Here is an 18,302-nt window from a genome sequence, read left to right as displayed (position 1 = left end):
GGCATTACAGCCACAGGTGTTGCTCAGCTTCACTGGATTCCTCAAGTCACTATTGCCATGTTATTCCTAAATTTGCATTAGCCATGAAGGTCAAATAACAAATGCAGGAATTCCATCTGACTGAGGTTGTGGATGATACTAAGCTAGCAGGAATAACTAACACACTAGATGTTAGGCTCAAGATCTAGATGGATCTTGATAGACTTGAACACTGGGCCCTATCTAACAAAATGAAATTCAATGTAGAGAAAAGTAAAGTCTTACACTTAGGCAAGAAAAACCGAAAGTAGACTGGGTGAAACCAGTCTCAATGGCAATAACTGAGAGGGATCTTGCAGTCTTAGTGGACAACCAGCTAAATATGAACCAGCAGTGTGTGGCAGCAGCCAAAAAAGGCAATTTAATCCTAAATTGCATTAACAAAGGGATACAATCAAGATCAAGTGAGGTACTAATACTACTCTATAAAGCCTAAGTAAGACCACACCTAGAATACTGCATCCAGTTTTGGTCACCACACTATAAAAAAGATGTCTAGAAAAAGTGCAGAGAAGAGCAACCAGGATTATTAGGGAACTGGAGACTAAAACATGAAGACTGGTTACAGGAACTGGGCATGGCTAGTCTAGTGAAGAGAAGGACCAGGAGAGACATGATAGCCGTCTTCCAATATTTGAGGGGCTGCCACAGAGATGAAGGGGTCAAGCTATTTTCCAAGGCATTCAAAGGCCAGACAAGGAATAATGGATGGAAATTGTTCAAGGAGAGATTCAACCTAGAAAGAAGGAGAATTTTTCTGACAGAACAATCAACCAGTGGAACAACTTGCTTTTGGAAGTTGTGGGAGCTTCATCACTGGAGGCTTTCAAGAAGAGATTGGACTGCCATTTGTCAGAAACGGTGCAGGGTCTCCTGCTTGGGCGGGGGGTTGGACTAGATGACCTACAAGATCCCTTCCAACTATTAATCTGAGGTATGGATCTAACCCCTTTTCATTGCTAGCCTTTTTCAATCTGAGAAGTGACGGGTGGTAAGCTAGAGTTGTGTGAAGTGCTTATTGCGGCTATGCAACATATCCATACTTAATTCCCACCACCATTTCCAGATAGAATTAGGAAATACCTTGTTGATTCAATGTTGAAAGGTTAGAAAGCCATGACCACTTGACTGATGACCAGATTCAATATAAGGAATTTTTAATGTGTGACTAAGCTATGGAAAACAGACAATGGCATATGGAAATTTTTTAAAATAAAAAGCAGCATATATTTATATCTAAAGTAAATGAACTCTTGCATTATCCTGGCTTTAGATGCTGAAGAATAACATTCTGATTCGAGGAACTCACTAAAGTTTCAAAGTAACATACATGTTTTCATGTACAAAGAAAACAGTATCAGCAAAACCAATTTTCATATAAACTGGATTCATACATTGCACAAAACCCTGGCTTGCTGATCTTTGAGCACTGAAGAAACCATAATTGATAGATGTCTATGGAAATTCTCAGTCATCCAGGTCATGGTTACCCCAAAGGTGCTTTTTCAAGAGGCAACTGGACTTTCTGGTTTTTCTTTGAAGACATTTCACTTCTCATCCAAGATGCTTCTTCAGCTCTTATAATTGAGATATAGCAAAGATTTTAGAGGACAACCACACCTTTCTAGACTTTAGGGCTTTTAGAATATCTTCATGAACCTATACTTTTATTAATATTAGTGAATAGTCACAGAATGATTTAATTTTCCTGTAGTAAATGGAAGATGACTGCATGGGCACCAATGGGTGGGGGAACAGGTAAAGGGCAAGTGATACATATATGATGACAATCCCACACATGCTGCGACTGACATACTTGTGTTATTCATTCTGAAACAAGTGCATAATTGTGGCTGTGGAAGCCAGGAAAGTCCCCCACCCCTGCTTTAATCCCGCAGGGTGTAAGATCAAAGACAATTGGAGACACATAGTCACCATCAATATACAAGAAAAGGTGCTGAGATTCACTCTCTACAGTACTGATGTGACACTAGTGCAAAAAATGCTTGTTATCACTCACATATCATTGTAGCAGCTGAAGGCTTGCAGCATTTGTGAAACATGTTTCCAAATCACGGCTTCATAAACAGAGAGTTAAGATTTTGGCTCCGAGATTTCCAAGGCTTTGGAAAAGAAAGAGCTCGCAGGGTTATGGATCTAGAAAGCCCCAGGAAGCAATAGGTTAAATAACTACTACTTTCTACCCTTTGGCTTCAACTTGATTTATCTACTCCTTTTGAGGACCCACATCCCCACATAATGGGCTCTTCCTGTGCACGGCCTTTTGTCCTGCATGATCCATTTACTCAGCTCACTCTTTTGCCCGCACCACGCTTCTGTCCTTCCACCTCTTCAGAATCCCGAAGGTGCTTTTTCAGGACTTTCTTGTTTTTTTCTTTGAAGACATTTCACTTCTCATCCAAGAAGCTTCTTCAGCTCTGACTGGATGGTAGGGAATGGAAGGATTAGAATCCTAACCTAGTCTCTTGCAGACAGCTGGTCATTTGCATCATTTTGGAAAGTCGTTGAGGACAACCATATCCTGTGGACAAACATGACCCTGGTGACTGAGAACCTCCATAGATTTTAGTTATGCACTTTGAGATGAACGCCCTCCAAATGGTGTGGAAGTATGAACGGATTTCCAGAAAAATTGTACACTACAGGACCCAGGAACACTACTCAGGTGACCCTGAGGACACAGATAAACCTCCAAGTGCCTCAAGGACCCTCTAAAAGGATGCAAATGACCAGCTGTCTGCAAGGAATATAAATCCTTCCATTCCCCACCATGCAGTCAGAGCTGAAGAAGCTTCTTGGATGAGAAGCGAAACGTCTTCAAAGAAAAACCAGAAAGTCCGGTTGCCTCCTGAAAAAGCACCTTTGGGACAACCATGACCTGGATGACTGACAACCTCCATAGACTTCCACCTCTTCGAAAATGCCCTGATGCCTCCGAACCTCCGCCCGGCAACTGGAAGCCAGGACAACCCGGTGTGGGTTGTCTCAAGAGGAGACGTCGCTCCAGGGGCGGCCTCCTCCTCCTCCTCCTGCTTTCTCGGCACCTGCGAGGCTGAGGCGGGAAGCTTAGAGCGCGCGAGGAAAGTATAAGCGCAGAGATTCCCTTTGCTGACCTTTCGGAGCGGCGAGTTGCTGTTCTGTCATTTCCGGCTTGCCAAAAAAGCCTCTTTTCCGCGCCTTCCCCGCTTGGGTTTTTTTTTTTTGGACGGCTGGCTGGTTTTCTCTTCCAAGCTGTTCCTTTGACTCAGAAAGGACAGGTCGGGCTGTCCGAGAGGTTTTGCCGGCCTTTTCGTCTGCGCGAGGGCTTTTTCTTTCCTCGGCTGGCAGCTTAACCCGGCCACACGCGTTCTTTTAAACCGGGAGCAGCGCAAATGCTCTAGAAAGCGTTTCCCCAAATGCGGGTTCGCTGCACCTCTCTCCCTTCCCAACGAGGTAGGTGGAAAAAGGACGCTGTAGGAAGAGCGACTGGTGGACGTTTGCTCTTACTCTTAGCCAAATGGAGTAAAAGAATCCAGGGCTTCTTTAAGAATGGGCGAGTTTGGGGGTGAATCTCGGAAAGGAAAGCAAACTGAACTTGGGTCGAAGCCAGGAATCTGCTGCAATCACTTAGTGGGTGGTTTTCCTGCAATGGATTTAAGACTAACTTTCACCAACGCATTCCTTTCTTTCTGGAGAAGATCACTTCTGAAATTTCAATTCCCCCCCCCCCACTCCCTGGATGCTAGTGTAGCTTTTAGGTTGCCACAGGCAATAATTAACAAACGATGCTTCATTACCCGCCTTCTCAAAAGCCTGAGTTTCCAGGCTGAGTTAGGCTGTCTTAACATGGCCATGTTTTCCCTTATGAAGGACTGTCTGTCATTAGCAGTTGCTTAACAGAAGTAGATTTTAAAGACATTGTTTTCTTTTTCATTGTTTCACCTCTGTCCTTCAGGCAGCTGTTTAAGGTTTGTTAGTTATGCAGCTGTTTAAAGAGAGACTCTTGATGGAGTAAAAAGTTAATCTCCAGTGTATCTTAATTTTTAAAGAAAATTTATATAGTCACCTATTTGTTCACAGGGACTCTAGATGCCTTACAAGCAATAAAACACAGTATAGATAAAAATAAAAATAATACCTGGTTAAATAATACCTGGTTAAACACAAAGTGCACTAAATTTTAGTGCACTTTGGGGAATAAATAAGCCTCCTTTGTGATGTCCAAACATCCTGCAAATAATTTATAGTTATCCTAACTATGGCATATAAATTTAATTAATTAAATTAAATTAAATTAAACTGCTGTACTGTTTTAGAGAACATACTTGTGAGGTAGGCTACTCTTGTGTCTGTTTGCACCTGGAAATGCTCACTTTTAACAAGTGAGCAAATATTTTGATCTCTTGGTGCTGAATTTGATAACAATGTCTACAGATTTCACTGTCTTAAAACTTTATTTGATGACTATAAAATTTGAGAACGTACAGTTGCAGATATTTTATTTTCTACCTTCTAGGTGAAACACTGCTAGGTGGCAGCACTTAGCCAAACTGAGCTGATCTTGAAAATCTAAGTTTGCTCAGAACAGATTGAGACTACCTACCTAAAAAATAGCACAGGACTTGAACTTTAGTTGAGACTTTTTTTTTTAAATCTTAAGAAGATAGATGTTCTAACCCAACAGCTTGATCAGCTTTTTGGATTCTGTGATGGTATATATAACCTCTGTTCTTGGAGTTTTTAGCTTGCTCCATAAATAGGTACATAATTAAGGAGAATATTATGTGCACTCCAAATTGGAGTTCAGAATAACCTGTTGTTCTTGAGTCAGGATACTTAATCAACTACAGCTCTCCCTATACACTGTGTGTGTGTGTATACATATATATCTATATATCTATATACACACACACACGCACATGTATTTACTTGAAAATACATTCAGAAATCTTTAAAACTTCCTTCTCTCCCTCCTTCCACCCCCTATATTAAAGGTAAAGGTTTCCCTCGCACATATGTGCTAGTCGTTCCCGACTCCATTTCAAAGCCAAACAGCCAGCACTGTTCGAAGACGTCTCCATGGTCATGTGGCTGGCACGACTAAACGCCAAAGGCGCACGGAACGCTGTTAGATAACAATAATTGTTATGACATAACAGTTCCTGATCGTTGATGAGTGATGCATTAACATAGGTAATGTCTTAGCAATGAGCCTCAAGTTTTGTTTAACTTCGTAATTCTCCCTAGAATTATATTCTAGAATTTGCTATGTCCCTATATTTATTTATTTAATTTTAACATTTTAATGGATTTAGTAATAAGGGGCAACAATCTATAGTTTTATGCTGGTTCCAGTTTGTTTCTGTGAATTCCTTGGAAACCTTTTAGAATTCCAGCTTGCTTTTTTAAAAAAGACATGCTTTCCATTCTTTGTAGCTATAGAGATGAGTTTGAAAACACAGCTGCGATGTTATCAAAGGTAATATGTCCCCAAGTAAAGTAATATGTGATTTAGATTTGCATTCAGATTTCAAGATTTCTAAGTTAGCTGATTATGTAAAGGAAATTGTAGCTGGTTAAAATTAGATTGAATTAAAATTAGATATTATGAAATCTAATTTTAACCAGCTACAATTTAGAGTCCCTCCCTCCCTCCACACATTTCCCTGGGAAGATGTGATTTGGCTAACTACTTGCAAATAAATATGCAAATACTTTTATGTTTTTCATTCACAGTACTTTTCCAACATGATTCCTGAGTTTGAACAAATTGCCTGGGCCTTTCTTAGCAAATAAATTGTATGCTAATTAGATTTTTGAATATTGTTTTGTTTTGTTCAACATAATTTTGTTCCAGAATTTCCAGAAAGCAGTTCTGGAATTAAGGCAGAAAATGGTGTATGTTGCAGAATATTAAAAACCAAGGGATGGATCATAAAGTAGTGTTTATGAAAAATGGAAATCCTTGTTCTTTTGAAAGTATCCCTTATAAGAGAGGACACTTATCCACTTATTCTTGCAGTATAATTTTAAGCAGAGTTGCTAAAGCATAAATTCTATTAGTTTAGTCCTCTGCACATACAATTTAAGATTGTATAGTAATTTTTTCTTATTTGTTCTATAATTTATTGGATGACTTTTTGTTGGATAGTGAATGTTGCAAAGCTATATGGTAAAGATACTTTGAGACAAATGTGAGAGGTACAAAATGCTAACTTCCTTGTGAAGTCTCATGCATTAAGGTAGAATTTCTTTGAATGTGTTTTATGAAAATGTACTATTCCAGAAGCAGCTATAGCAGATCTGTGGTGAACTGGGAGATAATAAACATAGCTGTGGTTCACTTCACTTAACAATCAAATTTCTAGTCTCAATCATGGTTGCTAAATAAGGACTATCTATGTGTCTTTGGTTCTGTATAAAATCTAGCATGTTTTCTATCCCTCTCTCCATCTGTCTTTATTTTTAAAAAAGTGAATGTGACACACACCCTAAAAATGCCAGTTTAGACTTATATTTCATTTTTTGACCTAAACTCTGTTTCACAAAAACTAACACCATAATAAATTATATTGATACACAGATGTAACAACTTTAGCATGTCATATATTGGCAGATAACTGTCAATTTAGCTACCGTACCTACAAAATAGAAATGTTCAATTAGTTCTGGTAGCGGTAATAGAATGAAAGTTAGCTTTACTTTTAGATCCTGTAGCAAGTGGAACCTACTTTTATAGAGTGGATAATCTTGTTTAATTGTGCTTGTTCTTTGCCTAAATCAGAGAGCACAATTTCCTTTTGATTCCAGTCACTGAAAATAACAGCGATTTTTGTTTCCATTCCCACTCAAATGAACATATTGCAATTACATGAATTGCAGAGTTTCTTTTATTTGCTGTTTGTAGTTGTTTTAAAGCAGGCTTGGGGAATATTTAGTGTCCAAGGACCTCATGTTCTTATGCTGTGGTATGCTGTGGTAGGAGTCATATTAATTGCAAGCAGGATCTTCTTTTAAAATGAATCTTGCACTTCCCAAAGATTAAGCCAGTATTAAAGCAAGGGGGAAATGACTACCTCCGCATGTTAGTAGCACATTTAGGAACAGGGCCAATCCCAAGAGCCACACGATTATTGTTGTGGAGCTGTGTATGACATGTGGACAGTGGATTACCATCCGTGTGATTAGATATCAGTTTGATAAATCGGTTCCTGATTTGGAGCAGCAGTGACTATAAGAGGATAATAAAACATACATTATGTTTTTTAAAAGCATGGAGTTAGATTCTGGAAATGAGAGATTTTCAGCCTGGCATAGTTTTGAGGGCCATGGATAAGAGATAGTTTGTCACATGTGCTTTGATTAATAATTTAAGTTTTACACACACACACAAACCCTATTCAAGATTGAGTCTGAGCTACATTTAAGGAAGAGAGAAAACGTGGCTGAAAGGTCAGTCCAATCAGCTATGAGTTTGGCATATCCTATTGGAGCCAGCTTCAAAGACTACAGTATTTTTCCCCCCCGTCAAGTATTTATCTTGTCAGTTTACCAAACTTGGCAGTACTGGACCTTTTTATTTCATAACATTCTATACCAAAGGCAAAGCCACCATGAGCTTTTATAACACAAATCCCAACTGGTTTTACTTGAAACTGTACAATACTAATTCTCAGTGGACACCACTCCATTAGATAAATCTTTGCTGACGTGTGTCCCCTGATGTGCAGATCCTACTTCTCCCAACTTTGAGGAAATTGTCCATTCCAGCCAAGAGAAACAAATGTGCTCTTTGTGCACATTTAAGTCTAAATGTTTGGGCTTAGGTCCAAGGTTTCAGATGGGTGATTCAACCCACTCATGAACTCTGCCTTCAATTACTAGCATGCTTGTGAAAGCTCAATTACAGGTAGTCCTCATGTTACAACAGTTTTCATTTAGTGACCGTTCAAAGTTACAACGGTACTGAAAAAAGTGACTTATGACCATTTTTGTTCACATAAGTGTGAACAACAATCACAAGTCACTTTTTTCAGTAACTTCAAACGGTTGCTAAATGAACTCTTGTAAGTTGATGACCTACCTGTACAGAGCATGGCTTCTGGAATTCTTTCTTATCCTTTTACCTGCAGAGGCCATATATTTGGAAGCATGGGGCAAACTGCATTTTTAACAATTGCTTCATATGCAAACTTTTAGAAAGCCAAAACGTAGATAGATATTGTTAGACTATCTGGGAGCCAAAAGATGTAAATTCATTTCCTCTCTTTGCTGTTATCTGGTTGCAGAGCTTAAAATAATAAAGCTTAGCTTTATTATTCTCCAGATGGAACAATCAGCAACATTCTGACAGCTGTACAAGTCTTCTGCAATCTCTTTTTACTGCCTATTTCATTGGGCAAATTCTAAGTTTCTTTCTATGTCCATTACTCAGCTGTGGGCATTCCCCCTTTTTATCTGATTATTCCCTAAGCAGCATCTCCCCCCCCAAGGTAATTTTCACATTCCATTATATATTCCCATAATAATTATTATTTCAACTTATATTTATTCTTATGTGGAGGTGGATATCTTTTGTTCCCTGCTTTCGTAAGTTTTGTTGCAGAAATTATGCCAGAGTATTGGTAAATAGCTCTGCTCAGTGTATTTTTGGGGAACACAAGGTGATATGAAGAGAATTAAATATCAGGCTACCTATGCAAAATCTAACCTAAATGTATTGGACCTGGGATGGCATCACTTTTTCAAAGAACACACAAGGAGAAAAACTGGAGGAGCTCATATATTTATGCAGGTGCAAACATACATGCATACAATATCTACCAGGAGTAAAACTGTAAAATTATTAGTATCCCACGTTCCCCTTAGGTTTAAAGGTAGTTCAAGGAAAAGCTTTATTATTTTAAGCTCTTCAACCAGTTAATAGCAAAGAGGGGACATGAATTTACGTCTTTTGGCTCCCAGATAGTCTAACAATATCTATTCACGTGTTTTGGATTTCTAAAAGTTTGCGTATGAAGCAATTGTTAATAAGCTGGAATAATAAAGCATAGCAAAGAGCTTAGTACTGTAATCAAAAGCTTCACCTAATTAATTTACTATGTTCTTTTACCATATGTCCTCTAAGACTCGCTTCTCAACTTTCTAGTTTTCTTACTTTAGATTGTACAACAGTATTTGCATCACAGATACTTTCAGTGTAAGGGTAACTACCCTTCTCACACTAACCTCCAATTTGTTGCAGTTCCTGTTTTCATCATTTTATGTACCTGAATGAAACTTCTGACAAGGTCCCCCATTCCTGTTTGACTTTACACTGTCTGCCTTTGCCCCTCTCATATGAGTTGTAATTGCTAGAAGGATCCAATCAATTATGTACCTTCTCAGCTCCCGGTCATTGGAGTGATATTAAAGGGCACCCAAGACAAAATAGCTGTTTAGGTTTGAGGAAAGAAGCAGTCAAGAAATGAAGGACGGAGGAAAATCCCCAAGTAACTCTGACTCTCTCACCTGACCAAATGTTCCTTCTGACGTTGGTATGTCAACGTTTGCTTTTGCTAGGTAAATATTACCTTAGAGGGCTGCTCTGGTATCCATAAGTGAAGAGCTTTACTCAAGGCTGTTAAACTCTCCCATGATCCTGGCACCAAAGATCTCCAGTGTGTTAGAATTTCTGTTGCTGTGCCAAAATCTGGTGCCCTTGGCCGGTGTACAGAAGGCCAAGGGCATCTTTCTCTTGGCTTGCTGCCTTGAGCTATCTGCTTTTCAAAACAAAAAGCACCCTCCTTTGACATTTCTGAAACAGATTTTGCTCGCTTTGGCTTCCTCCTGACTTAATGGAAAGAAAACAAATACATGCCCAGTAGCAATTACAGGGCAATATTGTACCTATCAGCATTCGTGCAAAAATGTGTGCAAAATTGTCCTTGTTAAATATAAAATAAATAGCAATCTAGCCAAGCATAATGGGTAGAATTTTCTGCAGATTTCCTTATTCCTAGGATCCATCTTATGGTACCATATCAAAAAATCCTGTGAATGCCAGTGGAATAAAATATATAGTAATTCACTTCTCTGTCACAAAATATATCATTTTATACATGTATACTGTGTGTAAATCCCAATGTGTTTATTTGGACTTGTTTCCATTTTCAATCAGCACCATTCTCACACACAGAGATTGTTCTGTGTGAGTTGATTTTGGAGATTTCAAAGGGTTAGAGAAAATAAATTGTCAGAAATGCTGTGTAGAAAGAAGCTTATAGCTATATGTTTTTATTGTTCTTTTTTTTTTCCTTTTTGGCAAATCAGATTCTAGTGAGCTCTTACGTTTTGCAAAATAAGATATCTGTCCATCTTTTTGGCTTTTCAAATAACTGAGTTGGACTGTTCAAGATGGGAGAGGTGATTTCAAATAGTGAAAGAAAGGAGCTAAATGTTAGACCAAAAATCTCTTCTTCCAATTAGAAAAGCAGGGGATTTTTAGAACCTTTTTGGAGGTCATAAACAGAATGCAGCACTTGCTATTTTGTCTTGCAAGGTACAGTATATCTAATAACTGCTTATATGAGCTCTACTGTTTTCCTTTAGGCTGAATATGGGTATTGCACCAGTTTAAGAGTGGGCAGAGTTTTGATTCCCAGAGACCACTTATCATTTCGAAAGAGAACTCCATATTGAATGGAGCAATAAAACAAAAGGCTGATGGAGAAATTTTCTTTTAATTTTTTTTTTTTTAATTTGATTTATATGCCGCCCTTCTCCGGAGACTCAGGGCGGCTTACAGTGCATTCAGCAATAGCCTTCATACTTTTGTATATTTATACAAAGTCAGCTTATTGCCCCCACAAACTGGGTCCTCATTTAACCTACCTTAGAAAGGATGGAAGGCTGAGTCAACCTTGAGCCTTGGAGAGATTCGAACCAGCAGTAAATTGCAGGCAGCTGTGTTAATAACAGGGTGCTTTAAACCACTGTAGTACCAAGGCTCTTAATTGGGTTTCATAAGTGGGAAGGGCCATGGAATCTTTTTTAATTATGTTGAATCTGTTTTAAGAATTCCATTATGGATTTCATATATTTTCATTTCAAAATGATGGAAAACTTTGCTACCGATTTTTGTCCATTTAGGGAACTTGGAAGGTTAGGAAAAAGAAGACTGCCGAATTTTGCCACAGTTTGTTTTATTTATCATTTGTTGAACAAACAACAGTGATTTACTTCACTCTTGAAGCTAATCCATTCAAACATCATGATCAGCCCAAACCAAATTTCAGCCTGGTGCATCCTGCACACCAAGCAGAGGGATGTTTCCCAATAACAGTTCTTGGCATTACCATCAAAAGACATTGTGCATCTGTTCCATCTTCCCTTATTGTATTTTCTCAAGAAAGTAAGAAGATAAATATAATGATAAAACACAGCAGAATGTACCTAACGTTCTTCAGTTGAGAAAGGGCAATTGCACTACGTAAATGTCTTGTCTGCTTTGACCACAGTAAGTGACATAGTTTTGTTAAAATATCAATATAAGCACAAACACATCCAGTAGATTTCTCAATATTCTTCCCAAATGTTGGTGTCAGCATTGAAAAGGTTTTGTGCTAGGCATACAATATATCTCTTCGGAAGTCTTCTAAACTGGAAACCTTAGACTGGCTCACAAAGGCATGAGGAATCAACCATAAAGATCCTGTTATTATAGGATAAAGTGATTATGGAAATGAGCAGTGACGTTGTTGTTCAGGACTATGTGTTCAGTCTCAACTTAGTTATTATTTTTAGTATCAATCTCTTAGAGATGCCAATAGCAAGGGTCTTCCTAATATAAATTGCTTCATGGGAAAGGGAATTTTATTGAAATTTTTGCTGAACAACTCATAGGATTAAAGTTTAATTGAAAATGTAATACTGTAATTATGCTTTTCCTAAGAGAATGTATAATTAGGTTTTCATCCCCATCTCTTTAATAAAGAGGCAACGATAATGTTCTGCTTTTAAAGAAGTTGTTGCATTTGAATTAATGTCAGTACTTTAAAAAGCTAATTATACTTGGGTCTTATTTTGTGAGTGGGTATAGTTTGGAACCCTATAAAGAAAGATGCCCTTGAGAAACTCTGCTTCTACTTGTTCCAAACTCATTCCAGTTATTGGCTTTCCTGACTTGGTTTATGGAAGTTGAATTCTAAATAAGGAGGGCACCAGGTTAAGGAAAGGTGATGCTGAACACTCAAAGGCAGCTGAAAAGCTGCATATATTTGAACTTAAATTGGGTGTGCTGTTACCAGGCCAGTCTACACACAGGTATCTCTCAGTCATTAGTCTTATGCATAAATAATACAGGTAGTCCTCAACTTATGGCCACAACTGAGCCCAAAATTTCTGTTGCTAAGTGAGACAGTTATGTGAATTTTGCTTCATTTTATGATCTTTTTTGCCATATTGTTGAGTGAATCACTGCAGTTGTTAGATTAGTAATGTTGTTAAGTGACTCTGACTTCCTCATGGACTTTGCTTGTCAGAAGGTTGCAAAAAGTGATCACATTACCCTGGGACACTGCAACCGTCATAAATATGAGTCAGTTGCCAAGTGTCTAAATTTCAATCGTGACCACAGAGAATGCTGCAATGGTCATAAGTGTGAAAAATGGTCATAAGTCACTTTTTTCAGTGCTGTTGTAACTTCAAACTGTCACTAAATAAACTTTTGTAAATCAAGGATTACCTGTAAGATACATTTGTTATTTAACCATGTATTTTTAAATAGGCATTTGATAAAAGTCAGAATTTTATCATCTCAATAGGTACTACAACCCAACCAACTTTGTCTGAACCCAGAAGTAAAACAGCTTTTCCTAGTTAGTGCTTGAATGGGAGACCTCTGGAAAATTCCAAGGTTGTACTGTAAACCTGACCCGGATGTCTGTTTTTAAAGGCAAGGCAATTTCTTACTGCCAGTGAAAAACTGCATGAATATGTCCATCAAGTACTAAGCTTTGAAGAAATACTAAACTTCTAACATGACTTGAAAGATACTTTGCCTTGGTAACTTTACTAATTTCCTGATGGGGAGCTGAGTATATTATCACTCATTTAATGCCAGTATCTGCCATTTTTCTTATCTAAAATATCCTTTCCCCCACTTAGAATATCTGTACAATCTACCAATTGATATAATATATCTTGTTTGAAGATCTTAAATAACTAATGCTAAATGTCTAGCAAAATATTTCTCCAGCTATTAAGCCAGAGCAATAAAGAAGACCAATCCCATGCTTTTATTGAACTCCATCCTGGGACAGCTCCCAGATATATGTATGACTCAGGCATCTATATTATCTGTATCCTTTTGCTTAGAGTCTGTGTGAAGACTTAACATCCCAGCATCTCTGTCTAACAATCTGGACAAATGCAGAGAACATATGTCACTCAGGCTTGAATTGTGGAGTTCTTGATGCTCTCTGAATTTGCAAACTCCACACTCATTGGCAGTGATGAAGTTACCTAATCGGGTAATGAAATATCTGCAAGCAAACAAGCACCAAAACCCCATAATTTGGACGAAGTGTAGCCTCATTTTGCCTGCAGACTCCATATTTCTGGTCACTGTTGGAAGAAGAGAGAAAATATTACATTATTTTAAAGTTCTGCTAGAACACTGCTGTACAAAGTAACTGGGATAAACAACAACAACAACAGGGTCTTATTCCTCTGCATCTCTCACAAAATGTCTTTGGAGTTTTTGGAGGAAGGTTTTCTGTTTCCCTCATTGTGAAATGTGATCCTTTGCCTTTGGCTACACTGCATTGAAGTAATTTAGCTTTTAATAATCCTTAGGAAAGGGCACTTAAGAGTTAGACAGCCTTTGTTTATCATATTTTAGAAATAAGGACTTTTTAAAATTAGACTTCTGCTGTGCTGAACCAACTGAGCTGCAATAAGCATTGTGATAGTGTGAATACATCCTGCTACTTTCCCTTAGTGCTAATCTCTTCTGTTGAACATACAATACCATACCAGTATTCTAACGTATCTTCTTACTGGTCTTTCCTGTTTTCTGTCAAAGGACTCTTTATGAGCAAACTGAATGGACTAAAAGGAGAATAAACATTTCAGATAATACACATGTCTGTGTTTCTGTGTCCTCATTTATAGTAATACTATTTTGATTTTTCTTTCAAATGGCATGGATTCTTTTCATGGTTTTAATTACATAATGAATGTTTGGTCTTTGTAGGCTTTGGGGGAGAAAATGTGCCCCATTTGAAGAAAAACTGCGTTAATTCTTCAGCTTTTGAAGAGTTGTAAAAAACAAAGGCTTCTGTGAACTTGATAGCAAAGGATTTATGATCTCTGCCATCGAAATGAAGTCTTTAAAGGTATTTTATCTGTTAATCTCTTTTTTATATACAGTGTTTCCCTGAAAATAAGATATATTATTATCTTATATTTTTTTGGACCCTGAAATAAGCGGTTGGCCTTATTTTCGGGAGGTCTTATTATTTTGGGATACATGGAGCAAGACGGGGCTCCTCTGGCCAACTTACCTGATTTCCAGCTCTGTCTCCCTAACCCTAATCAGAGGAAATGGCGGGGACCTGCTGCACATGCATTTAAATATTTGCAGGGAGGGCTTATTTTTGAGGGGGGGGCTTATTTTAGCGCATGCGCTCAAAAACTCAGTTGGGCTTATTATTAGGGTATGTCTTATTTTCGGGGAAACAGGATACATTGAACATCCAGTTATGAGGCCACCGCCAAATGCCCCGAGAAGTTTGTATATAATTACTGTATTTTCCGGCATATAAGATGACTTTTTAACACATAAAAATCTTCTCAAAAGTCGGGGGTCATCTTATAAGCCGGTGTCATTCTCCTGTAACCAGGCAGACCAGCCTGAAAGGCTCTGATGAGCCAAGCTCTGACCATCCCAGCTGATTTGCCTGCTAATCAGGCAACTCAGCTAGGATCGTCAGAACCATTTAAAAGGAAAAAACTTTTTTTCTTTTACATGGCTCTGGCGATCCAAGCTCTGATGATTCCAGCTGAGTTGCCTGCTAATCAGGCAACTCAGCTGGGATCGCCAGAGCCATGTAAAAGGAAAAGTTTTTCCCCTCCAGCTTGCTTACCTTAGCTGCTAGTTGCAACACTTGCCTTGCTTCGTTTGCCTGACTCCATTCCATCAGCAATCAACTCCCTGCCTGCAATCAAACAGGCAGGGAGTTGTGGACTTCAACTCCCAGAATTCCTCAGACAGCAAAGCAAAGCTGGCTGAGGAATTCTGGTAGTTGAAGTCTACAAGTCTTAAAGTTGCCAAGGTTGGAGACCCCTGTTCTATTGGGTAAGTTTTTTTCCCCTTTGGGAGCTTTAAAAAAAATAGTTAATTGGGGGTTTTTTTAGTTCTTTTTTAGACCTAGCCATTTAAAGTTTAGGAAGTTTTAAATTTAGCTTTTATATAAAAATAAAAATAAAATAAAATAATATTTGTGCAGCTTTCTGAGATTTAGTGTGTTTCTGTGTGTTTCACTCTAACTACACAAACACACAAAATCTCACAAAGCTTATGTGGAATTTTGTGTGTGTAAAGTGTAAAAGTTGAGTTTTTGTGCTTTTTGTGGCTCTGTGGGGTTCCTGCTTGTTGCAGGGGCCATTTTGGGTCTAGCACAGCTGCTTTTACATTGTGGGTGAGCCAGTTGTGTTGTGTTGTTTGTGTGTAAAGTGTGAAAGTTGTTTTTTGGGGATTTTTGTGTGAGGTTCCTGCTTGTTGCAGGGGCCATTTTGGGTCTAGCACAGCTGCTTTTACATTGTGGGTGAGCCAGTTGATGTTTTTTAATTTTTATTTGGTGTGCGTTGGAAGAGGGATAGTCTTATACGGCGAGTATAGCCCAAACCCTATATTTTAACAGGAAAAGTTGGGGGTCGTCTTATACGTCCAGTCTTATACGCCGGAAAATACGGTACGTGGATTGTGTGTATACTTCCCTTCTGTCGTGTTCTCATCATCCGCTAAATAAATCTCTCTCTTTTTTTTTTTTTGAGTTAAGTACTGAAGAGTAACTTTCCAAATATAAGTGCTGTTTATTTTTACAAAGATTTATATTCCTTCCTTCCAACACATATCTATCATTCAGGGATGATATGTATCTACAACTTAGTTTAGTAGAGTTTGATCAAATAAGATTTTTTCTAGAAGGCAAGTTATCAGTCATACCTGTGAAACTGATACTCTTGTTTTGGTGGAAGCATATGTACTTGAATGAAATAGGTTTTAGTTTGATATTTATTTAGTATCTGTAATTATCTCAGATCTGTTCTATAGTATTTAATATTTGTAGTTTTTGTTTTACAGTAGATAAATTTCATACCAGATTTATGGACAAAAATACAAGATACTCTTCTACATCAGCAAGCCTGCAATGTAATATGTATGTAAGTAGCCTTTTTCCTGGCATGTTTTTCCAGAAGTAATCCCATGGAATTTAGCATTACTTATTCTCATCAAAATTATAGCCTCAATCCATTATATGTTCTAAACATTTTATGGAAGCAAATTATAAGCTGCGTCCTAAACTTAGAAATTGATTGTAGACATAAGAAGCAAAAACTGAGTTTTCTTGAATCTAAATCAATGGTGGTATAATATAAAAGACTTTCAAATATTAAAGTCTGGAATAGTGGCATGCCTCTTTTCCAGGGGAGAAATGCTCCCGGTTCGGACCGGCTCGGGCAAGTAGGTAGCGATGGCAGCAGGCAGTTCGGAGAACCGGTGGCAAAAATCCCTGCCCCTGCCCCCCCATGCCCAGCTGAACCGCGTGATCATCAGAGCTTTTTTTTTCTTTTAAATGGCTCTGACGATCCCAGCTGAGTTGCCTGCTAATCAGGCAACTCAGGTGGGATCGTCAGAGCCTTTTGAAAGCATTTTTTTACATGGTTTTACATGTAAAAAATGGTTTTAAAAGTAAAAAAAAATTGGCCACGCCCACCCAATCACATTACCCCCCACCATTACCCCCCCCACTACAGAACCAGTAGTAACAAATTTTAGATTTCACCTCTGCTCTTTTCTATTTTATTTTCTCCAAATGTGGTGCTGTAGTGATTTCATCTCGATTATATTTGCAGCAGAAGACTCACTTTTAACAATCGCATATTCTATACATACAGCATAGAGTATTTATTTATTCTGCAATGTTCTAGAACACTACATTTCACTTCCTCCAAAGCACATGAGAGCTATGTTCGAGATGGAGATTTTGGCAGAACTCAGTGTTATTGTGGAAAATACTTTTCTTTCCCTGTTTTTCACTCATATAAATGATTATTGTCAGTAGTTTCATTGCAGAACATGTTTGGAAGTCTCTCGTTCAGTATTTTAAGGAGAAAAGTAATTAAGTTCATTTCCCCCCTCCCCCCAAATGTTTTATCATTCCAGTGAAAAGCTTGCAAAGCAATGCAGAGATCTGGGAAAAAACCTTCCAAAACTCTCCATCAGGAAGACAAGGAAGTTAATGGAATGACTGAAAGTGCCTCTCGTTCTCTTTCACTTCCTTCTCCCCTTCTCTGCTTGAGTGGTGAGAGAAACACACAAGTGGAAATGCTGGAAAAAGCCCAGGAGCTCTTCCGGCTCTGTGATAAGGAAGAGAAGGGTTTCATAACAAGATTTGACATGCAGGTAAGGATCTGACACTGGCTGGCTTCTCAGGATACTATATGGTTTGCTTGTTTGATGTATTGTGTGAATCCAACCACTAGGTTTAGGAACATATCATAGTTCATGGGAAGAAGCATATCACTTTATTTAACAGATTCTGTTCGAAATACAAAGCAGAACATTCAAGCCTGAGCTTTTGAAAACAGTACTGGAGCAAACCAAGTATCAGACTGACATCAAATATTATGCAACATAATTTAATTATTATAGGTTCAGCATAAAATGGTTTTCTGTTAAAGTCTTAGCTTAAATGTAATACTAAAGCTGAAGATTGGTGTTGACCCATGATTGATATTAGTTTTCCCTATCCCTATGCCCTCAAGTGAATGAAAGGAATGGTGAAAACTGTCATCATTTAACTGCCTTAGGTTCTTTTCTGTCGTTGGTCAGTCAGCTGCTCAAAGTTTGATATTTATCTTTCCTTTTTATATGTTCTCACATTTGGAAAGAAATCCAAATTGCCCATATCATGTTCTGTACTTTTTGGTTGCTTAGCTAACCCAGTTTAGTACTTTGTTATTTTGTTCCAAAGGTGCTTTTTCAAAAGGCAACT

General features: G+C 38.1%; 1 protein-coding gene across 2 annotated transcripts in view; it reads left to right on the top strand.

Annotated features, from left to right (window-relative positions):
* Positions 1 to 3,199: 3,199 nt before the first annotated feature.
* Positions 3,200 to 18,302, top strand: part of CRACR2B (calcium release activated channel regulator 2B) — a 29,138-nt gene continuing 14,035 nt past the window's right edge. The window contains exons 1-4 of one of the 2 annotated variants that reach the window (XM_034416822.3): positions 3,200 to 3,492; positions 14,276 to 14,417; positions 16,388 to 16,467; positions 17,471 to 17,710. In XM_034416822.3, coding sequence (XP_034272713.2) covers positions 17,489 to 17,710 — 222 coding nt within the window. In that variant the 5' untranslated portion in view covers positions 3,200 to 3,492; positions 14,276 to 14,417; positions 16,388 to 16,467; positions 17,471 to 17,488. The remainder of the gene's footprint in view (positions 3,493 to 14,275; positions 14,418 to 16,387; positions 16,468 to 17,470; positions 17,711 to 18,302) is intronic. The other variant, XM_087880535.1, reaches the window with a different exon arrangement.

This window comes from Pantherophis guttatus, chromosome 1 (genome assembly GCF_059756535.1).
Source record: "Pantherophis guttatus breed Tessera chromosome 1, ASM5975653v1, whole genome shotgun sequence".
Lineage (NCBI taxonomy): Eukaryota > Metazoa > Chordata > Lepidosauria > Squamata > Colubridae > Pantherophis > Pantherophis guttatus.
This window is presented reverse-complemented; position numbering and strand designations above follow the sequence as displayed.